Here is a 24,585-nt window from a genome sequence, read left to right on the forward strand (position 1 = left end):
TTTTTACTTTTATTTATGGTTGTACTTTGTGCTGTGTAACGTACAAGTTGTATTACAGACAACAGAGAGTGTACGTATCTATAATGTGACCCTGGTTGACAATGGAATGGCCATTTCTTCAATGATTTACATGCCACCTGCTGTATCTCACAAAATTTCCAGTAAAACAGTACAAATTAAGGTAAGACTTAAATGCAGCCACACAAAGAAGAAAGAGCAACTCTGAGAAGGGGAAGATTATTGAATGTGAATGACTTTCTTGACTTCTTTACACTGCTCATCCACACCTCCTTCCTTTGTTCTCCTTACCTTCTGCCAAGAAGCTCTCCATCCTCCCCTCTCCTCCCTCCTTCCCTCACCTCTTGTTGCTTATCACCTGCTAATCTTCCTACAGTTTGTTAAATTTTCACCATTTGAAGTCTTTCCTGAACCAGCTTAGATAGTTTTGACACTCTCTCCTCTTTTTGTTTCCACTGTTTCCTGCACATATTTCTATCATGGAAACAGAACATGTCATTATATACAATTATTTGCATGCCTGTCTTCCTCTTCTCCCTTTGAATGTCATCCACTCAGGGCAGAAATCACATCTTTTTCATCTTGGTTTAATGAATGATCCACTTCTCAAAGTTACATAGGTTGTGTTTTGCTACAGTGGAATTCATTATTGTTCGTTATTGTGTTTTCTTTTGAGAAAATTCATTATTAAAGCTGTACTGTTTGAACTTTTGTTTTAATAGAGCTCATTAATTGTTGGAAGTAGCCCTGAATTTAATTGCTCTGATGTCCTAACTAATGATGATCCCAATATTGAACTTTCTGCTGCCCATCGAAGTTCTAGACCTCCATCAGGTGAAAATTTCAGAACTTTAATTTTGGGGTTCATAAGAGTGCATATTCAAATTTCATTAACCTTCTTCTTTTTATAAAAGGTGGGAGAAGTGGGATTTGCTGGCCTACCTTTGCTTCAGCACATAACATGGCGCCCCGGAAACCCCACGCAGGGATCATGAATTACAATGCTATCTCTGGCCTTTTGGACGTCTCAGGCAAGTTTAAACATAGTCTTTGGAAATCTACCCAATCAAATTCTGAAAAGAATATGTAGAACATAACTAATAATGTTTCATTGTTAATAAGAAATGATGATTTAAATTTATCTTCTCAATATGATAAGTAAAGAAATTAGACATTGGAATCAGTTTCAAGAACGGTTCCCTGGCAAAATTTGTATATATATTAAAAAAATTGGCATTTAATTTTCCTTCTAAAACAACAGAAAAACACTGGTATAGGGATTTAATGTTAATTAGTTTTTCTAAATTTTGAAGTCCTTTTATAAAATTAGGGTTATATTTTATTAGAATGTTTTACAACTAAAGAAATTTTAGTTCTTTAAAGGTTTTGCCAAACTCCCACAGCTATTGGCAGAGCTAGACTTAGAATCAAGAAATCTTGACTTCAAACCTGCTGCTTTTTCACTGAACCAGGCTGCCTCCTTAAAAATGTAAAATAATTATATACAAATTCTTGTAGTGAACATACCAAGTATTTTCACCTTGCCCATTAAATACGCTGAGCCATTCTCTATTTCCATTTAGCAAGTCTCGCCTTCATGATAGCTTTAACCAGTGTCTCTCCAAAGAAAGCCGTTCAGTAAATTAGACATCTAAATTTTGACATATGATTTCTCATGACTTTAATCCCCAGAAATGCAAAACAAATTATCATTATTTTTCAGTGTTACTTCTAATGATGATATCTTTGCCAATAATTATTTAAGATGCCCAAAATTATGTAACATGTTGCATGGGTTTAGTACCAAGAAAGGAGATCTGCGCAAGGTCCGAACAGCGTCTACTACTGTGGTATTTTACTGATGCTCACTTACAGGCCTGTATTCACGCATATACAGTATTTGCTTAGGAGAAAATATAATCAGATAGGGTTGTAGATAGCACATGACTAATGTAAGAATTTTTGGAGTTACTTTTTGCTGTTTTCAGTTTTAAGTTCAAAAGAGATTAAGTTGTTTGATCCAATCAGTTTTATCTTTTGGCCACACAATATATGCAGTAAGGCCAAGAAAGCAATAGTATTTCAGTTAGTCTTTGCTGCATAACAGACCATCCCTCAAATTTAGAACCTCTAAACAACTGTTTATTAGCTCATGATTCTGTGGATTGGCAATTTTGGCTTTGTTCAGCTGGGTGGTTCTTCTACTAATCTTACCTGGGATTATTCACTGGTATCTAGGTACTGGTTAGTCTAAGGTGGTCTCACTTCCGTGTTTGGTGATTGTTGCTGGCCAATGGCTAGAGTAATGGGGATGACTGAGCCATATGTCTCCCTGACTTATTCACATAACGGTAATCACAGAATTCCCCAAGAACACCGTGAGAGAGTGAGCCTTAATATGCAAGCACTTTTCAGATCTGTTTATATCACAGTTGCTTTTGTCCCGTTGTCCAAAGCAAGTCACAGAGCAAATATGCCAAGCTCAGAGAAAGTATGGGAGAAGACCACTCAGTGGTGTTAATATAGGGAGGCAACAATCTGCCACAAACAGTAGGGGACTTAATCTACCACATAAGGTAAGAGCTCCATGTTCAGGATAGTATTAAATGATGTGTTTAGTGGAATTCACATGAAATGAAACTGATTTTTACCACTTTATAGAAAATAATTATTTTTCTGTTGTGTTTGTTGTAGGTTCAACTTTTGTTGGATTTAAAAATGTTTGTTCAGGTGAAACCAATGTGATATTCATTACTAACCCTTTAAATGAGGATTTACAGCATCCAATCCATGTGAAGAACATACAGCTGGTTGACACTACTGAACAATCAAAAATATTTATACATAGACCTGATGTAAGGTAAAATATATGAAAACCCAGTTTTTTCTTTACTGTCATCACAGTTTTCCTATGTTTTCTTCCCCTGCCATAGATGTCTATAAAATTTAATTGGCATTGTGAAAGTTAAAACTATTTAATATATCTGTATTTTCAGCCAAGTTGAAGAAGCTAGGCCTTAATATGTGTATTTTCTCATACTTTTTCCCCCATGCATCATAAAAGACACCACCATTAAACATAAAAGACAGAGACTAGGTCAGAAGTGTATTTGTATGTTAATCTCTCTCCATTAATAGTCATTAGAAAAGAAAGTCATCTATATCATTTCTTCCCTTCTCCTTACCTCTTTTGTTTCCTTTTGCTTTCCAAATATCTTATTATGTGCACCCCAACATATGCTTGGAAATTAAATGTGAGTCATTATGATCATTGTGACCGACACTATACAGAAACTTTGAACGGTGATTTTTTTTTCAATCACAAAGGTTAGTTGGTGTCAGAATATTTCTAGAAGCTGAACCACTTAGATTCTAAGTCTTGAAAGAATATAGTTAGTAACTGCTACTCTTCATAAGAGGTGCAGACCAGAAATTTAGGTATAAGACAAAAATATTAAAGGAAAGAAATTTTCTGTTAGAGCTCTTTGACCTTTTTCAGTATAGAGAGGACAAGAAATAATGCTAATTAGATGGGCATCTCTGCAGAGAAGCAATGCTTCATGAATAGGCTGATTTCATCTGATCTTATTTTGATGACAGACCCACCCCTCCTCGTTTAATAATTGTTGAACTGCAGTGTTTTTTGGCTCAATAGAGCCTCTCCTGACTAGAAAGCTACTAGCTCCTATTTAGTTATCATCGAATCTTTCAGATTTAATATATAACTTTAATATCTAGGTCATAAAGAAAATACTACATTTTAAAACATGCCTTTGAGTTCTGTGCGTTTATTGGGACACTGCTGGCATTCTCCCAGATCCCTTTTACTAGGCGGCTCACCCCGTCTCCAAATGCTTTAAATGTTGGCCAATAATAACCTATATTTGCCTGCTTTTCCAGACAATTGCTCTTAGCCAAACAGGAATAGGTGTGAGAGGCTAAAGCTCTCCTTACTACCGCCTTCGTGTAGTCCACAAAAACTGACTAATTTATACAAGAGTGCAAAAGGCTGGCCCCCTTGTCACAAGATGGGAACAGCACAGTGTGCAAGTCATGATCCAGAGGTTCTCCTGGGATCAGATTGAAGCTAGTCCACAGACCAAAGTCATCTTCCTTTTTTTTCCCTTGCCCTGGATGGCTTCTCTTCTTCCCTTGAACAAAAATCCACATCTCAAGCTCTGTTTTTTTGGATCCTGAAGTAAAACAGAACCCTAAGCCACTATGTTAGAGTGCCACTGGGCACTCTATTCACAGAGTTGCTCATAAAAACACTGCACACACTTGAACCAGAGAATACATGACCTACATAAATATTTACTCGAATCATCTCCAAAACTAATAGTAGAGTAAGGGATAATTTATAGCTTCATGTCTTTCTTAGCAAAAAGCTTAGGTCTATTAGGTAGTATTTTATTGCTATAACTCTGGAATAAATTATATTCCCCCATGGTGTGCTGTGTGCTGTATGCTGTATGTATAATGCAAGTATACAGTATACTAAGCATAATATACAATGTGTAGTACATTGCAAATTAAGCAGCCATTTTTTTATCATAACCAATAACAGTCAACACTCCAGGTGGCTGAAGATAAAGGCAGAACACCATCTATGATTGAACTGAATGATGAGTTTATAGAATTTCATCTCTTACAGTTCACGTATCTATGGAATGGTTATTAAAATATATACCATAAAAATCATAATCAAAATATTTATTTGTACATACATAGGTGAAGGTCTACAAAAATATATACTAATCTGCAGTTGGTGGTGAGCCCAAGAGCTTGGGATAGAAAGGTGAAGGGGACTGAACTTTTATTAAGTATTTAGATTGTTTTATAGAAAGCATGCAACCGATTTATAATTGTTGAAGACCCATTAAAAACAGAGAAGGAAGGGAAAATATATAAAGACTTCCCTGCCAACACAAGGATTTTGTATGTCTGTACAGCTGAGTAATTTACCTACTCTTTGGTGCAATGTTAGTATATTTTGAGCAATACACAAATATGAAATCTATCATTCCACAAAATATGGATAGCAAAATGGAATTCTAATTTTATTTCCCACAGGTATAACTTGTCCTTTTGAAATGTTAATGAATTCATAATAATAGACCAAAGCAACACAATAGAAAAACGGTTCTCATTACAATGCTAATTACATATGCTACTTGGTCCCACTTTGACTCCTTTCTGAAATAAGATTGAATCAACCAATTTTTTTGGATACTCATCAAATATGCAAGTTTATTTAAATGCTCTCCAGAAACAAGGAGGGATACTAAATCCAAGTATTCATGCCTTTCACCTTTTCTCCACAGTAAGGTGAATCCATCTGATTGTGTAGACATGGTTTGCGATGCCAAAAGGAAATCTTTACTTAGAGACATGGATGGCTCCTTTCTGGGGAACTCTGGTTCAGTGATACCTGAAGCAGAATATGAATGGAATGGAAATAGCCAGTTTGGAATTGGAGACTACAGAATTCCTAAAGTGATGCTCTCATTCCCAAATGGAAGTAGAATTCCTATCACTGAGAAAGCACCTTATAAAGGTTTGTTGGCTCTTATTCTGTTAATCATCAGGTTCATGAAATAAAATGTATATTTTGTTTTTAATGATTGATATACTCAACTAATAACTTATATTTTCTATTTGTTAATCTTATATAACAAGCAAAAGATAGTTTGTGGATGCTTTTGTAAGGAGATCCTTTTTCCTTGCTAACTGTGTATTCCCATGTTTCTAGGAATCATTAGAGATTCTACTTGCAAATACATTCCAGAATGGCAGAGCTATCGGTGCTTCGGGATGGAACATGCAATGATGGTTATTGAAAGCCTGGATTCTGACACGGAAACTCGCAGACTCTCACCAGTGGCTATAGTGGGCAATGGTTATGTTGATCTCATTAATGGTAGGTATTCAGTGTAAACAAACTCATTACTCAAAGCATTCACTATTTATTACATTCATGGAGATATCTCATAAATTATTTATCACATAAAGCTAGCAGACATCAGGACTTTCCTGCCTTCTGTTTGGAAGAAAGATCTATATGCAGGAGAGAGACTTGACTCCTCAGTAGTCCCCCACATTAGAATATTCAGTGAATAATGAAGATGTTTTCAAATTGCTCTGTTTTATATGGTGGAGAAAGAGTTCACTCTGTCTGTGTTTACGTTTTCTTTTTCTGAAAGGCAACACAAGTTTTCCGTTTACAATAGTGATACTACATTTCTCTTTTAAATTAATTTAAATTTTAAGAAGTGACTTTCAAGTTAATGATGATATAATTTAATGATAACATGAATGATAGCAGCATGGCAGAAATTATTAAGGTGTTGGAAGGATTACTGAAGATTGGGATGCACTAGACAAGATGGCGGGAAAAAAAATCCTAGGATAAAAGTTGTACACAGCACCAAAATTTCCCTTTAATTTTTAGTGCTCAGTTTTATTTATTTTTAAAATATGGCTTTTGTCACTTAAAATTTTTCACTTTATACAGAGAAATTTCTATTTTCAAAACCCACAAAGGTTTATTTAAAAATAGGATTTATGAATATATGTGTATTCACGTATGACTGAAGAATTGTGCTGTACACCAGAAATTGATACCACATTGTAAACTGACTATACATAAGTAAAAAATTAAAAATTGAAAGTAGGATTTATACTTTGGATGCTAAGGGGTAGGTTATGCTCTACCGGAGCTTCAGAAGTCTATATTGATTTAAAATTCAACTGAAATTCAGTTATAAATATTGATAATAATTCTAAGCAAGCTAGGAAATTGAGCAAAGCTAATGAATAAATACATCAAGAAAATTCATCATTCCATATCTCACTTACTGCTGTATATATGTACAATCCCAGCCACTTTAAAACTGAGGTGAAATAGAGAAGTTTGCTATAACAGTCACGTTACATGTGTTCTGGAATGGTTGTATTCAGGTGAAAAGCATTCGCTTTCTTCTGGCTTTCTAGAGGGTTTAATGGAATGCTATTTTTCAGATTGCTTTGGTCCATTAATGATATTGACCCTTAAACAGTACTTGTAATCACAGCCTTTAACAAAATTGTATTAGAATAACAGTGGAAGAAGATTAAAGGTAATAAAACACACACACATAAGAGTTTGCTGAATTTACAAATTAACTAATGAACAAATGAGTAAGTGAAAGAAATAATTAATAAATTAATTATTCGGGCATACAGATGTCCATGTTTTCTAGGTACAGGCTCTTTTTTTTAACAAATTAACTCTGTTGTAACATATTCCTCAGCAAAGAGTCTGAGAAAGTTGGTTCCCCACACAAAGTCACATTTGATAGCTAGGAGAAGGCATCAAGCATTTGCATCCTCACCATGTGCCCTGGGTTCAAATATGATTATTAGAGTAAAGATTCATGTATATCTGCTCCTTCCTTCAATGACCTTCCAGTACAAATCCTCGATGCATTAATTTACCCTTCTGACCCTCGGCAGTCTAGAAGTAAGGATAGTAGAGAGGGAGTTGCTTTGCTGCCTTCCTTCCTTTTTAAGTTGAGGTTTGAGAAATAACTTAGATCATTGAATGGATGGGTCGATAGATAATGGCTATACATGCTGAACTTGCCCACGGCAATTTATTTTTAATACAGTTACTCTTCAGGCTTTGCACTAATCATACTCGTAATAGGGAACGTGAACTCTCATCTGTGTGGATGTAGGCCCACAGGATCATGGCTGGTGTGCCGGGTACACGTGCCGGAGGAGACTGTCCCTGTTCCATAGCATCGTGGCTCTGGGCAAATCTTACGAAGTTTACTTCACTGGCACCAGTCCTCAGAATCTTCGACTGATGCTGCTTAATGTTGACCATAACCAGGTAAGGCAAGATAGAAGTAATCTCTTAAGACTGATTGGTGTTTATTATTTGCACGTACTTCTGTCTGCGAGGGAATTTATCTCCTTCACTGCTCTCTGAAACATCATCATCCTGCAGCTCATTTTCAGGGACCAGCAGGGAACTACTAGAAACACTATCAGTCCAGACTGTTTTCATCAGCCTGAGAGCACATTTGAGTACCAAGCAGCTCCCTGCAGTATGCGCTTGGTTCTGCTGCTCTGTCTGAGGCGGCGTGACAGTGAGTCCTACGATGTGTGTGATTAGCAAGCAAACCTAAACTTTTACATAAAAATAGTCCCTTTGCAAGGATTTTTTTTTTTTTGGACTGGGAGAGTTAATTAGGTTTATTTATTTTTAGAGGAGGTACTGGGGATTGAACTCAGGACCTTGTGCACACTAAGCACGTGCTCTACCATTTGAGCTATACCCTCCTCCCTGACATAAAAATAGTATGGATCTAAAACTGGTCACTTGAAATTGTACATTTATTCTTCCGTGCTGCTATTATTTATATATATCACAAACACATCTTTGGAATATATTTCAGAGATCACAGCACATTTTCTAAAATACCTTCAATAATGTCAACTCTGCTATAAACTGAATTCAACAAGGATGAATAAATTACATATACTATGTCAGTGGGAAAAGAGAGTGAGGTTAAGCAGTCGTCACGTAATATGGATTTTCTTTTCTAAGAATGAGACTTTTAGGTCCTAGAGTATAAGGACTGTGAAGAAAGGACACGAATCAGATGAAGCAGAGAGAGGAGTAAGGAGAGGAGACATTTGCCCCTTCTCAGGTGACAGCAGTTGCATCCTATCAGTTGCTCAAGATAAAATCTTAGAACCATTCTTGATTTCTCTCTTTCTCTCCCATTCCTCATCCAATCTATCTGCAAATCCTGTTGAGTCTCCCTTCAAAATATCCAGAATCTGACCACTTCTCACTACCTCCATTGCCACCATCCAATATGAGCCAACATTATTTCTTCCCTGAAGTAAGGCAGTTGCCTCCCAGCTCCTCCTCCTGCTCACCTTTGCCCCCTCTGTTGTCTGTTCTCACCTCAGCCATCAGTGAGATACACTGAGAACAAGTCAGACCAGGCCACTCGTGGGCCTTAAACTCTACAGTAATTTCCCCACTGGCCTTTGTTCAAGAGCCCGAGTGCTCACAATGGCCTACAAGGCACTGAGACAATCTCCCCCATCCCTTAGCTCTCTGACTTCTTGCACGCCTCTGCCCCCCAGCCACCCTGGGCTCCTTGCTATTGCTCAGCATTCCAGACATGCTGCCACCTTGGCCCATGTTTCAGATGTTGAGTCTGCCTGTGCATTCTACCCTGGGTGGCTGACTCCCCCACCTCCTCACTCCCATCCTCTCAGTAGACCTACCTTGGTCACCTCTCCCTTCTTGGCTCTCCTAGTTACTCATACTCTGAACTACCTTTTCTTTTTTTCCAAAGCACTTACTTATCATCTTCTAATATGCTTCATCCTTTAATTTTTAACATTTCTATTATTTATTGTCTCTCTCTTCATTCTAGAATATAAACCCAGATAGGACAGGGACTTTTGAGAGTCCCTAGAATAGGGCCTGGCTCAGATAGGCACTTGATTTCTGAATGAAAGAGAGTATATTAATTTTAAAAATAAAGGTAACTACAAAGTAACGTGACTATTAATATTCTGAGCCTCTGTAGACAAACTCAAAAGAAAATTCCAAAGCTGCATGTAGCTTATTAAATTCCCTATAATTCCTTGCAAAAGCCAGACTCCTTACTTTATGATTTTATCTGATAGCATGAAATATGGGGACTAAACATGAAAAATGACCAAAATTGAATTAAGATAGTTATTTTGACTGGTATTTATTAGTCTTAGTACCTAACTTTTCTCAGAGATAAGCATTTTTTTTCAACAGTCGGTGCATAATTTTCTGTGGTTACATTGTACAGAGCTCTGCTAACGCTCCCATTTCTTCTACCCCTGGAGTGAAAGCCTGTATTGAACATTGTTAGCTTTTAAAGGAACTCCTTTAATTTAGAGATTGTCCTGTAATAATTTTTTGTTATATTACATTCTTTTCTACTGAGAATCATTAAGAGTTAAGTTGTAACATCTATATGAATGGTTGAATGTAAATCTATTTAACATTTTAGCTCAATATTTATCCTAAATCCATCAAACTTGTTTTTAATATTTTACAGAAGGCATGTATAGTTAAAGGATATTTTTAAAGTGCTAAATTCTAAATATTCTGTTTCATTGTTCTCTTAAAACAACAAAAGTATTGTTTATTTTTAATAGGCTGTTCTGGTAGGAATTTTTTTCTCCACACTGCAGCGTTTGGATGTCTATGTGAACAATGCATTGGTCTGTCCCAAAAATACAGTATGGAACTCCCAACAGAAACACTGTGAACTTAAAAGACATCTGTATACAGGTATTTCCTCAAATACAGCACACACTGAATATGTACTTAATTATATATAAAATTCTGTCATGTTTCATGTTTAATATTTAATTCTTTAGCCCTTGACAAATACAAGAGAAAATGCATTTTTACCCATGGTCCACCAAACACTAAAATGTGTTCATTTACAACATGTATGTGCTGAAAAATCACTGCTGATGGAATTCTTATCTATCTGCACACATGCAGATACAAGTTTGTGTGTATAATGGCTATATTCATTTGCCCTGTGAGAATTTGCATTCTACACATTTAGTTCAGTTATTCCTACGTACAGAAGAGATTTTGCTTAGAATTTTTACCCTAGCTCTGCTTTACTTCTATTTCATAGAGGTCGGAACCTAAATTCATTGGCAGTCACCAGACGTATTGCCAAGAAAGCTAGCGTAACATCAGTTGAACACCGTGAAGTACATATGATAAAGTAAACTCTGAATTTAAAGGAAATACGTGGAAGAAGCTAACCTTACCCATTTACCAACATTTGCAAAACCAAACTTTGTCTCTGCTCGTTGAAGTCTTTTTGTTGAACAGGACACTAGCAAGGCCGGGCCATTCCGTTCCACGTGTGCTACTTATCATGGTTTTCAGCTGCGCCCATAGTCTTGGCTAACAGTGACGTGAAAGTGCTGCAGATGACACTCTTAAGCAAGACGGGAGAGTGTGAATGGATAACCCATACACATGTTGTCCCTGGAGCAAGTTCTGCTTCTACGAGTCCTAGACAGAGCTCATGTTTCCAGAGGCATTCCTATGTGTCAGGCACTGTTCTAAGTGCTTTGTATATAATAACTGTACTACATCCCATAAATAGCCCTGTGAGGTAGGCACAGATGAGTAAACTCAGACACAAGGGGGTGAGTTAATTTGCCAAGGTCTCTGTCTCAGCTCAGGCTGCCATAACAAAATACAATAAACTGGGTGGCTTAAAAACAGATTTATTTTCTCACTGTTCTGGAGGCTGCTAGCATGAGACCAGGGTACCAGTATGATCTGGTTCTGGTGGGAGTGCTCCTCCTGACTTGTGAATGGCTGCCTTCTCACGTGTTCTCAGGTGGCAGAGATGGAGTCGGGGGGTGGGGAGGCGCTCTTGTGGCTTTTCTTGTAAGTGCATTAATTCATCATGAAGTCCCCAGCCTCATGACTTCATCTAAACCCAATTACCTCTCAAAGACCCCATCTCCAGATACCCTCACAGTGAGGGTTATGGCTGCAACACGTGAGCTTGGTGAGAGGAGACACAATTCAGTCCAGAGGCAATATCAAAGCTGGTAGGGGCAGAGCAAGGTACTGAACACAGAGAGTCTAGTTCTGGAACCCATACACTTAACTATTATGCTGCATTATTTCCTTAAAAGCTAAGAGAATCAGTTTTATTTTTATATATAAACGATGGAACATATTTACAGCTTAACTTTCATAAATTTTAACTTTTTTAAAACAACATTTTGGTACCAAGTACTCTATCATTCAAGTTAAGAAAATAGAAACTGTGTCAACAGGCAGAATTTAATGTAGGGCATCAATTACACAGGTGTCAGAGGGCTGCAACACAATGGCACCACTGCCCTCTTAGAAATTTTTTTCTGAAATAGCATTGCCTTTAGGTAAACATCTTGCTTTGACACTGGGAATGGAAAATAATATCCATGTACTATGAATCTCTACGTATCTTTTTGGATTACCCCAAATATTTATTATTGTCTGTGTCTCTGCTTCCTTGCATTACTGTGAAGACATAGGATAAGGGGCGTGTGCACCTCTAACAGTAGCTCAAGAGCAGCTTCAATTTAAAACACAAAACCACATTCTTTAGATTCACAGAATGTTTAAATTAAATTGCATCTAGAACTTATACTAGCAGATTTTAAGAAATATATAGTAAGAATGAAAGCCTTCTTATACCATTACTATGAGTGTCTGTTACATTAACAAGAAATACCCTCTTCTTTCTAAGATTCTAATTTATTTTTCTTTGTAAGCCTCACTATGAAATGTGGTAAGAAGCTACATGTCTCATTCCAGTGTTGTTGTACAGTCAGTCTTTGGGCTCAATATGTGTTAGTGGATTTATTATTTCTTGGGCATTTTTGATCCTCTGCCATTAAATCATATATATGTTTATTGATGGAAGTATATACTATATATATAGTAGTCTCAATCACTTTTCCAAAATTCAGTGCCCTAGTAGAATTTGTTTAGCATTAACTGAAGATTTTTCAGGCTGAAATGTAAACCTGTTTTATTAACATAAGATCCTTCTGAGAGATTTTGATACAAACTTCATTTATATTACATACTTTTGTCCTTAGTTAAAACAGAAGCACTGAATTGTAAATTTTCCTTAAGAGTTGGTATATAGCTCTCCGTAAACTAGATGGCTATTAAAGTGAAATTTACATTTTTAAATTACCAAATGCCTTTGGTCAAGGCTTTAAAATTCTGAAAATGTAAATATTATTACAAGTACCATATAGGCTCCCAGTTCAAATTAGATCTTATTTCTCATTTGTACATGTCTATAGCTAATTGTTTTTTTAAATAAATTTAATGTATAATTAATATTAATGGTATTATTTAAAGAATTAACTTTAATTTTTGCAGGTCAGTTTCTATAAGTATTTTTGTTTTTAATATGCAAACTTTCCTATGAAAGAATGATAATACTGAGCTTTTTCAGAATTTTCTAAATTTAAGCAAATATTTAAAAACTGCATGGTAATTACAATAATGTAAATAAATTTTAACTGTGCTATTTTGTCTTTTTCCCCTTCATAGAACAATTCCTTCCTAACCTGAATTCCACTGTCCTTGGTGAAAACTACTTTGATAGAACCTACCAGATGCTTTACCTTTTGGTTAAAGGAACTATACCTGTTGAAATCCACACCACCACAGTCATATTTGTCTCTTTCCAATTACCTGCTGTAACGGAAGATGATTTTTATAGCTCTCATAACCTGGTTAGAAACCTTGCCTTGTTCCTAAAGATACCAAGTGACAAAATCCGTGTCAGCAAAATAATACGCGGGGAGAACCTGCGGAGGAAGAGGGCCCTGGGACTCACAGTTGAACTGGAGATCGGAGATCCTCCCCCTCAGTTCATTACCAACGACACTGCAGGTATGAAGAGTAGACGTTTGAGACAGAGTAATGTAATTACCAAAACCATATCCATAAATAGCCCCATCAAGGCTGGGTAAGCCAGGTCTGGGTAAGCCAAGCCAACAGCCCCACATCCTGACCGCAGGGCCTGGAGATACTTTTCCCTGCTCTACTTCTGTAATCCCAAACTATTCTGAATCATGAAGGAACTTCAACTTCTATTTTGTTATTGTAGCAATTAATTAATTCAACAAAAGGATTTGGCCTAACATATAAGATCCAAGAAATGACCTAAGGAAGTGACCTTATAGCTGAGAGACAAGGAGGAAAAGAGTTGGTCAGTGAAAAGTGGGAGGTAAGAATGCTGGAGGCTGAGGCAATAGTTGATGAGAATTTGGTACATTTGAAGAACTGGGAAGGGTCCAATAGGTCTGCAGCAGAAGGAGCCAGAAAAGACCAGCTGCTGGAGTCAAGACTGAGAGGTAGGCAGATCATGGGAAACCGAAAGAAGTTCTCCTCTTTGTAAGCCGAGAGAAGGACAGAGGCTGTTTTCCAAAGACAAAAAGCAGACCCTTGGAGACTCTGAGAGGTGGGGTGATGGGTTAAATTTCCGGAGTAAAGTCACATATTTACACTAACAAGTGCAAATGTGCAAGAATATGTTCTGTCTTTAATATCTATGACTAATCTAATCATCCTTACCAGCCATCACCCCTTTCTCGGTCCCTCACTCCCCATGAGGAACAGAGGGGCTTTAACTTTCAAGGCTCTGGGAAGAGAATCCACTTAATAATATGGTCAAATTATTGACTATTATTATAAAAGCTGCACAAGTAAGACTTCTCTGCATACTTTTTCTTAAAGAGAGCTTCCACACTGTGTAAATTTCAGACTCAGAAAGTCCTGATCTACCCTATTTCTGTGCAGCATCTTTTACATTTAACTCCCAGGCTCTATGATGTATGAACTTAGGTACTGGGTGAAGTTCTCACCTTCTGCCACTAGGGGGTCATCACTCCTTCCCCAGGAGGTTTGCTTCTGACCTTTGACCCCATGCACCTGCCACACTGCTTTTCTGGAATTCTACCAGTTATGTAGGCAGAAAGTTCTTCCCTTGTGGTGATAAGCCTGTGTGGAAAGGCTTGCATGAATGGAAGAAGGTGCTGATCACCTTATCATCTCTTTGTTGAAAGAAACAGGAAGTGTTGCCTTGTGTTGCAACCAGACCTTCCCAGTGATGTTCTCTGCCCAGTAATGGGTTACTTTCCTCCACCAACCTTCTATTTCCTTATACCTACAGAATAAAGGCCTTAGACTCAACCTAGTCTGTTAATTTAGTCTAGGAGCTGTAGCAGGTCCATGCTACATATACAGATTGCTAACTGACTCGTAGAAATCCCTGGTAAGCCCTTACATGTATTGGAGTCCAGTATTTACCACCCTAGCCACTCAAATGTCCAAAAAAATTGTGATTTATTTCCTATATATGATCTAAATTTCTTCACACACAGCTTCTCCCACCTTCCACCCCCTTAAAGCAGTTTTATCTTGTTAGTCAGATTTATCCAGACTGTATAACACAGTCTGAGAACATAGAAATAGGGGCAGGGGAAGGATGGGCCAATGGCGTGTTTCCCAGACATAGATTGGAATAGGATTTGAGGTCTTGAGGAAAACTCTGCAGCTTGGCAGGGAGCGAAATACTGGGAAGTGGCAAGAAAGATGTGTACGTAGTAATACTCCTGGTTTCCCACAGCCTTCACATAGTGTCAGGATCCAGAAGCCCCCAGATGTCCTAGAAAGCAGTTACTTAAGTACTAAGGGGACCTCTGGATAAGAGCTCTTCCAGTTACGGTCTTTGGTTTCTAGATGGCAGTCAGCAGAAATGGATGCCTTCCCACGTCAAATGGTCAGAAAGAACCTGTTAACAATGCAGGCAGGTCAGTCCTGCCACCCTGCACCAAAAACCAGTGAGGAGAGACGGTAGTCATAGTGTGTAGACATGAGCCACCTTTGTTCTGCTGCCATGAGGTCACGTGAGCCCTCATACCTGGGAAGCCATCTGGTAGAAGAGTGTATGGAGGGAGTTGGGGGAGAGGGAGGAATCCGAAAGACTGACATTTATCCCAAAGAGTCTAAATCAACCAAAAGAGACCTTTAAAATTGGCAGGGACTGAAATTCCCTGAGACTGTGATTTTCAAAGTCTTATGAAACCTCTGCCCAAGAGCATTGGCTGCTTCTTCCCGAGCACACTAAGCTTCATGGCTTAGCCTTAGTGAAAGCAACTCAATGATCAGAGTCCTCAAGGCAAGACTCTGGATAAGGAAGGGGCTAGCATGGAGGAACAGTATACCAAAACATCCTGGCTACAGCCGTCTCTTAAACGATCTGACTACAGCGTATAGAACAGAGTGCAAAAGAGAGAATGGACACAAAAAAAGCCAGTTGAAAACCTGTTTTAGATTCTTTGCTGCTGATGGGTTAACTAGAATTTGGGCAGTGGAGACAGACTTAGAAATTGAGAATCAGGTGGAAGGTATAGCTTAGTGGAAGAGTGTGTATTTACTATGCACGAGGTCCTGGGTTCAATCCCCAGTACCTCCATTAAAAAATAAATAAACCTAATTACCTCTTCCCTCAAAAAAAATCTAAAAGAAAAAAAATTTATAAATAAAATTAATTATGTTTTAAAAAGAAATTGAGAATTAACTTTTATGGTGTGAGGGAGAGGTGAAGTAGAAGAAGGGTTCAAGAAAAATTTCCAGGCTTCAGACAAAAGGAGTACAGTGTATGGAGAGCCACATCTTAAGGTAAGGAGCCTTATGGGGCAGTAGGTTTCAGGAACCTGCCAGGCTAAGAAAAGGGAACAGAAACTGCCTATGGTGTTAAAATTAACCATGCACATTGTCAATGTCCAGAGGAAGTAATAATTTTGGGTTAGTAATTTAATGATAATGTTAGCAACTGATGAATCCACACTGTAAATTCGATGATGCTAATTATCCTTCCATTCACTAATTAGCACTCTATTTTTTCAAAATGGTGTGCCATAATAGACATGCATAATAGTGCTTCACTTCTAAATGAAGAATGACATGGGATATTATTAAATTAAGAGACAAATTTTTCCCACTATGCTCTCATTCATTTTTCTTGTCTCTATTTTATATCTTTGGTTTTTTTTCTTAAATTCCAGCTTTAAAAACATATTATACTGAGTACTTAATTTTCCTGACCTCCTTAAGATGACTTTGTCCTGTTTAGCTCATGTACAGTTAGAAAGCTGTAGAATTCTATAATGTGGATGGAGTGACACAAACGAAAACTCAAGTGAAATATTCTCACTATTCCATATTCTTATAATCCACATGTCACAACACTGTTTCCTCATAGGTCAGATGCAATTATATGAACTCCAAAAAATTGCTGATTCTCTTGGACAAGCTGTAATTTTAGGAAAAACCAGTAGTGTCCTTGGATTTAATATCTCTTCCATGTTTATTACTAATCCTGTTCCCAGTCCAAGTGATTCTGGCTGGATTAAGGTAAGAAAATGCTACTGGAAAAACGCATTATGGCTATTTAAAATATTGCTTGCTTATTATTTTAACTGTTCTGCTATTTCAATACAATAATTTACAGGGCAGTCTTTCTAATTTATTGTTGGCTATTTTTTACAGTATTACTAAAATGATAATGTAGTTGAAAAAGGAGTATATCTTCTAAAAAATTATGTATTGGTATAAAATGTGCTTTGCTTCTAATATTTATAACAATGCTTTTGCTCTAGAGGAGTATTGAAATAATATTGATCTCACATATTGAACATGTTTTGAAATAAACAGTGTGTATTACACTTAGCCTGGCTCAGATGAGTTTGCTACTGAATGTAGTTTATTTTGTGAAAATCACTTCTTCCCTCACGACCATTTTCAGGTGACTGCCCAACCGGTTGAAAGGCTTGCATTTCCCGTTCATCATGTGGCCTTTGTGTCCTCACTGTCAGTGATCACTCAGCCAGCGGCAACACAGCCAGGACAGCCATTTTCTCAGCAGCCTTCAGTAAAGGCAGTAGATTCCGATGTAAGTTATAACTCAAACATTTATCTAAGTGGAAGAGTTAAGCGATAAACCTTGGAGGGTGAACCCAACTTCACTAATCCTGGTACCCTGGCAACCTGAGGATGGCACTGCCTCTTAGAATTTGGACTGGTATCCATGGATCTCATATTTTCCTGTTTTAAAAATGTTCCGTTTCAATGACTTTACTCGGCTGCCCATATTTTGAACTCTTTGTGTAGGAAAAGGAGCTTCTGCAGACTAAAAATTTGACATGAGGCATTAAAAAATAAAGTTCCATATATCTTTAAAGGTAAAAAAAGCATGGGAACAGGACAATTGTTATAATTCTCTACTGTTTTCCTCTTAGGGTAATTGTGTATCAGTCGAGATTACTTCACTGACTTTGAAGGCTGTACTAAAGGACTCCAATAACAACCAAATCAGTGGTCTTAGTGGAAATACAACAGTTCCATTTAGTGGCTGTTGGGCCAACTATACAGATCTTACTCTTCTTAGAACAGGTGAGTGTACTATTTTGGATCCTCATATATAGGCCCATAAACAGGGACAATTATAATTTTCTTTCAATGAAAAGATAAATTACAGAAATCAGAATGTCTAGCTTCCAAAAATACATTTAATATGTAAAACAAAGTAAAAAATCAAATAAGCAATTAAGGGAATTAAAACAGGTAATTTGAGGATGTACATCAAAATTATATCATGATTCACATTTTCTTCTTCATCTGTGTGTATTTTTTAAATTTTCTCACCATGTATTACATTTATAATAGAAAACTTAATATGTAAAATTTTCAAATTCAAGGAAAAAAAGGATGAGATTGTGTCATATAATTTTAATGGGCCATGCAGGAGTTCAGAGTTGAGCTGGAAAGTCGGTTCTGGTCTTTCTGAAAGCCAATGCAGAGGGGAAAACGTGAGCGTTATCATGATTCACAGTGCCCGTCAGGTAAACCAGTTGCTGTGGAGAATTACAACTTGCTCTGAGATCAAAACAGATGTCTCGTATGAGGTTTCATGAAGTATATTCCTGATCCCTCCAGCATGGTTTCAGTAATGCAGTGATAACTTCCACAGTGAGGTTTCTTGTGTTATCTCCATGTGGGTTGATGGCATAACTCCAATTGGTAAAAGCCTTTCTACCAAGGCAAAAATGGTATGTCCAAAAAACAAGTCTCTATTAATAATAGATTGTTCAGTGTTGAAAAGGATGAAATAGATTTCTTGATACTTGATACAGGCCTCCATTAATCTGCTTACCTCAACCTGGGCTCATTTAAGACCTTTGTAGGCCCTGACTCCTAAAAAAGTTTTACAGTGGCAGCACTCCACTCTCCTCACCACTGTTATTTCAAACACACACACTAAAAGTCAGAATAAAAGCAAAAATAAAGAGTAAAAGAAATAGAAGAAATTCTAACAATAGTCTTTTTCTTCATATAACTAAATATCAAAAGATAAAATTATTTCAAAAGAATTTTTTCCTTGTTTTCTGTTCCTTATGCTTTGATGATGCCTTGCACCAGGTAAGTTTGATCTGCCTACTGAGCAGCAATGTCTCACCCTAGAAGAGCTCGATGAGAATCCAGTGGCACTGAGTTCAATATTGTGCTCTGGGACAAGTACATGGAGTGGCCTATACGCTTGGTGGTTAAGGGCAGTGCCAGATTCTTCAATAATCAGCTTAAATAGTGGTAGGATTGGGACCTTTTTGTGGGAAATGAGGCACCTGACAAGAACCCTGCCTGAGAGAAGGTTGCCCACCTCTCCAGGAAGATGGACTCAAGAGATGCCCAGTGGCAAAGACCCAACCTGAGGATCATGGTCTGCAGACTACCACTCCCAAATGCCATGTTCCGCAGTAACCAGGATCACTGGGGTGCTGACGCAGTAATGTAGGTTTCAACAAACCTACATTTGTGATAACAAAATAGCACTCTTCTTTTATCCAGTAAATTTTCTTTCAGAGTTTAAAGCTTCCCTCGGAGTATTTATCTGACCTGCTACAGAGAAGTGTCATTGCTTCTGATACCTTCCTTCCTTCCTTCTTTCTAGCTTTCTGCCTTGCTTTCTTTTTTTTCATCAAGTGTAGGGTTTCAGTTCCCTGGTTGTGTATAGTAAGGAAGGTCAAGTATTGTCATCGCTTCATTATTTTTAGATCAGTTAGTCAGTTTGTAGTTTAAAAAACTTTAATAACAGAGAATATATAAGAAAATTAATAAAGCGTCCTCCTTGTAACACTTTCTAGTAGGTACCCCACCCTGTTAGGAACTGTGAGCAGTCCCCCTGCGTATTAGACTGCAGCCTGACAGCGTGGCCCCACCCCCTCTTCTTCTCACAGCTCCACAAAGAGCAAAGCAGGGGCCACCAGGGCAGAGGAGGTGTGGGCTGTAGTTTCTAACACAGAAAACGAGGATGTGAGAATTAGGTTAAAAAAAAAAAGTGGAAGAAGAAAGTAAACAGTTGAGGCTGCATCTTTTGAACAACCTGGAGACAATATTACTGCTGAATAGTAACATTTGGGACATGTTTATTTAGCAACCTGTGTGATATACAGTGCTTGTCTCAGTTTCTGTCACTACACAGCATACTGGCCCCATATCTAACGGCTTAAAACAGCCACCATCTCACTTGCTCACAATAGTGTGGGTCAGGAATCTGGGATTCTTATCTCTGCTCCATGATGTGGGGGCCTTCGCTGGGATAGCTTGATTGGAGCCATGTCATGGAGGTTTTGATCTTGGATTTCGGCTGAGTTCTTCACTCCTCCCCCAGGGAGTGGCCTCTGCACTAGCCTAGCTTGGGAGTCTTCACAATACTGCAGGAGAAAAAACAAAACAAAAAAATCCAAATTCTTTACACATCAAAACCATTAAGAAAAAATACATTCATTTTTTTTTTCAAACTGAAAAAAGGGAGCACTTATTGTCATGAATTGTATCAGTGGCAGAATATTCTATAGTACAATGTCCTTCTGTCTCAAAGGTTACAGGATGCATTGCTATAGGAAGCACAATGTGGTCAGTAGATTCTCTTCTGAAAAAGAAAAGAACAAAAACATAAATGATTTTTTAAAAAAGATAATAGAAAAAAACAGAAGGATGAAAACTTTAGAATACTACAAGTATTGCACACTCTGCTCTGTGTGGTCACCACTACTATTGACAGCAGTAGTCCAAGAATAAATTACATCAAGGAAAATAATGTTGGTTATCTGATGTTCACAAACTGTGGGAGGATTTAACACACTGCTTAAGATGAGTCCTTTAAGTTCCAAACTCTAAATATATCTAACAAGTGTTTCTTGAAGCTTGTCTACCTTGGAGAAAAAGAAAGAGAGGGTTCACAATCTTGCAATACAAAAGTAGCAAATGACTTAAAGCAAATGTGGGAAACAGTTAAAAATGGTTGAATCTACGTGGAGGGCACATGGGTGTTTGTGGTACTCTTCTTCCAACTCTTCTTTATGTTTGAAATTTTTCAAAATAAAAAGCTCAATATCTACCCCTACTTCCCCCAAGTGAGGCTTCTTCACTCCTCGGTCCAGTGCATGGGGATCAGACAGATGCTCAGCACCCTCCCTTCCCTCCCCTACTGTCCCTCGTTTCAAACAGCCTCTCTCCAGTCCTGGGCACTGGGAAAGGACCCCTAAGGAACAGGTACTGATGCTACAGAAAGAAAGTCTACCCAGAGTCCCCCTGCCCATAGTTGATGGGCAGATGGAACTCTTCTAATTCTGAGACCCTCTCTTCACTTGTTTATGCTTAAACTCATCCATTTGACTCAATTTCCAAGATTATTTCGTTAGGGATTATATAGTAATTCAAAGTAAGTGAAAACCCAAGTGGGAGAGTATGAAAACAAATAATAAAAGGAAGTCAAATACTATGATTTCCCCCCCCCCCAGGAAAAAATTTAAAGATTGAATTTGTCCTGGATGACACGGTTCGGGCGGAGTCCAGGGCCTTCAGCCTCGCCGCGCACTCTGTCTCCGGCGGCGGCGGCTACAGCAAAGCGCCCGCCGCGGGCACAGCCGCCCAGATGGTGGCCACCGTAGGGAGCTGTCTGATGGGACGGCTGCTGCTCTCGGAAATATTTACGACTGCAGTTTTGATTTTGAACGTAACTCCAGGTAAGCAGAGTTCACTTTTTCTGTTTGTCTTCACGTACTTAGGTACCAGAAAACGTTTACTAAAGACTGAGTGCACGGCATGGCCCCGCCGCGGACACGAAGACGCAGAATCGAATCAGCCGTTGAGAAAGTGGCTTCAGTGGTAGAGACAAGACCACCCTACGGGAATGTTAGTCACATTATATGATGGCATTTAAGAAAGTGGGGAATGAGAAATGCAGGTTACGTTAGGACTGTTTCAGTTACCAGGGTCGGAAGCTCAGCTCCAATTGGTTTAGGAAATGAAGTGAACTCGCTTAACAGAGAAGTCTCGAAGTAGCCACGGCGAGAACCAAGGACTCAAATGATGGCATCCAGAACCTGTCTCTCTCACCTCTCGGCTCCATTCTTCTCAGTGATAGGTCTACTCCCAGGCTGACTCTCTGCCAACACGGTACAGGTACCTCCAGCAACTTCGTTTTTACATTCTGCCGGCTCAGCAGCTAATGCAGAAAGAGCAAACCTCTTTCTCAACACTGCCGGCAAACATCCCAGAGCTGTCATTGCCTTGGGCTGCCTGCCCTGAACCCATTACTGTGGCCACAAGATGCTGTGAATTTGAGATGGGGTGATAATTTAAAAGGACACCAGTATTTCAGTAGTAAAAGCCAAGACTAGATTTTAAAGTTAAATATGAATAAGATCAGGATGAAGGGAAATAATAAGGATGGTTCTGGGAGTAGCAGAACATACTGGAGGCCGGGGCTTCAGGAAGAAATAATCCTTTCCTCCCTCCTGATGGTAGAAACTAATTCGAAGCCAGCTGTCAAGGGAGAAGCATGGTTTCAAGAAACCCAACCCTGGCTTCGTACAGCTAATAGGGCAGGAAGGGTTTGGAGCTGAGGGATAAAAGGTAAAGACCAGCACAAAAGTTACTGTATTTTAATGCCAGTTTTTTTGTCTCCACAATTCTAACAGAAGTAAAACTTGTCTATTTTATAATAGCATGATAGCATGATTGCTTCAGTTCATTTGTTTCTTCTCAGAAGCATTAAAATATAAGGTATAAGTAGTGCTTATTATATATTTGTACATTTTGTGTCTCCTCATTAAATGCATTTTTTCCTAATTATTTTCATTGACTTTCCTCCTGCTTGTACTTGAGAACTTAGGGATTTTACAAAATTCAGAAAATTCTATCTTCAAGTCATTAGTAAGTAATATTGTTCCTGGTGTCTTTTTAGGACTGTTTTCCAGATTAAAAAGTTAATCACCAGCTTCTCCTTTGCTACTAAATAAACTATAATTCTTCAATTAAGACATAAGTTAGACACTATAGTCTTAGTTCTTTCAGGATGCTATAACAAAATATCACAGATTGGGTGGCTTAAAGCAGCAGAAATTTATTTCTTACAATTCTAGAGGCTGGAAGTCTGAGATCCGGGTGCCAGCATGATCAAATGAGGGCCCCCTTCTGGGTTGCAGACTTCCCACAGTATCCTCCGATGGTGGAAGGGCTGGGGAGTTCTGAGGGGTCTCTTTTATGAGAACACTAATCCCGTTCACAAGGGCTCCACCGTCAGGACCTAAGCATCTATCAAAGGCCCTACCTCCTAATAGCATCAAATTGGACGTTAGGTTTTAAAACATATGAATTTGAGGTGGAACATATTCAGACCATAGCAGTCTTTAATGAAATGAAAATCAATTTTTTATAACTTTGCATTCTGAATTACAGTATTTCACTTTTAAGAGTAATGAAGTTCCACTAAATAAAATGACAAAACTTGAATATGAAAAATACAACGTATAAGCACCACTATTCTCTCTCCACAGCTCCACAAGGGTACATTATTGATGCTAACATTAAAGTGGTAAACTTTGAAATACTCATTTTTACATACTACTTTTGCCATATTAGCCATGTCATAAGATATTAGAAAAGTTAAAATTAATAAAACATTGTAAATCACACTGTTACTGCTACTTAAAAAATATTTGTATTGTTATTGCTTTTCAGGAAGCAACTGAAGTACTGTTGTGAAGAACAGGTTGAAACACAAATATAAGAACTGCTTATTTAAGAGCTATTTTGTTGCACAACAAGAAAAAGTCTACAGCATTGTCAAGAAAATATGCTAAAAATATTTTTGTAATATGTAAAATGCACTAATTAATTAGCTTTAATCACAAATCATATTTCTTCAAAATATAATTTTCTTTTGCTTCCTTATGTTTGTATGTTCTTACTTCGCTTAAAAAATTTTTAGAAATCTGATTTGTAAGCAGATATACCACCTCCAAGCTGCTGAATCAACAAATCATAAAATCCTTTAAGTAGTTGAAAGATCTGGTCTAGTTGTTTTTTTGTTGTTGTTGTTGAGTTATAGTCATTTTACAATGTTCTGTCAAATTCCAGTGTAGAAGATCTGGTCTAGTTTTGACTTAACTTCTTTAGATCAGATTGAAAGCATTTTGAATTGTTGTGTATACTAGGGGATCTGGTTTTCTCTATCCAGTCGTAAGGTTCTGATTTCCAATGATCTAAGCCATTTTAATTTGTAAGGATTCTGAAGAAATGAGATTCTTTCAGACCTTTTTTTGAGACTAAATTGCTGCTTTTCAGATCCACAGGAATTCTAGATTATCTTAGATTTCTGGGCCTGCCAATCCTGGCCAGAAAGAGTCTTCTTGATGTTCCTGGAACAAGTCCAAACTCCTCTGCTTCCTCCTCCTTCCCACTCACAACTGTCACTTCTAAGAGTGTGACCTCCTGTAGCCCAAGGGTACACCAGAAGAGATACTTATTTTCAAGAGGAAAACTTAGGGAATGCAAAAAAAGCCATAAATTAACATAGCTACATTAACCAAAAGCTCTCATACTATAAAAATTGC

At 37.9% G+C, this 24,585-nt stretch overlaps 1 protein-coding gene and 1 non-coding gene across 2 annotated transcripts in view; both read left to right on the top strand.

Moving 5' to 3' along the window:
• Positions 1–23,923, top strand: part of PKHD1L1 (PKHD1 like 1) — a 133,471-nt gene extending 109,548 nt beyond the window's left edge. The window contains exons 65-78 of the mRNA XM_072949613.1: positions 59–181; positions 741–852; positions 933–1,049; positions 2,713–2,878; positions 5,343–5,575; positions 5,771–5,938; positions 7,737–7,894; positions 10,225–10,360; positions 13,169–13,513; positions 16,890–17,041; positions 17,433–17,579; positions 17,926–18,079; positions 21,487–21,711; positions 23,711–23,923. Of these exons, the coding sequence (XP_072805714.1) occupies positions 59–181; positions 741–852; positions 933–1,049; positions 2,713–2,878; positions 5,343–5,575; positions 5,771–5,938; positions 7,737–7,894; positions 10,225–10,360; positions 13,169–13,513; positions 16,890–17,041; positions 17,433–17,579; positions 17,926–18,079; positions 21,487–21,711; positions 23,711–23,721 (2,247 nt within the window). The 3' untranslated portion in view covers positions 23,722–23,923. The remainder of the gene's footprint in view (positions 1–58; positions 182–740; positions 853–932; positions 1,050–2,712; positions 2,879–5,342; positions 5,576–5,770; positions 5,939–7,736; positions 7,895–10,224; positions 10,361–13,168; positions 13,514–16,889; positions 17,042–17,432; positions 17,580–17,925; positions 18,080–21,486; positions 21,712–23,710) is intronic.
• On the top strand, positions 16,028–16,100 carry TRNAS-ACU (transfer RNA serine (anticodon ACU)). The gene has a single exon. It is a non-coding gene; the product is annotated as a tRNA-Ser (tRNA).
• Positions 23,924–24,585: the final 662 nt, after the last annotated feature.

This window comes from Vicugna pacos, chromosome 25, assembly GCF_048564905.1.
Source record: "Vicugna pacos chromosome 25, VicPac4, whole genome shotgun sequence".
In the NCBI taxonomy this organism is placed as follows: Eukaryota; Metazoa; Chordata; class Mammalia; order Artiodactyla; family Camelidae; genus Vicugna; species Vicugna pacos.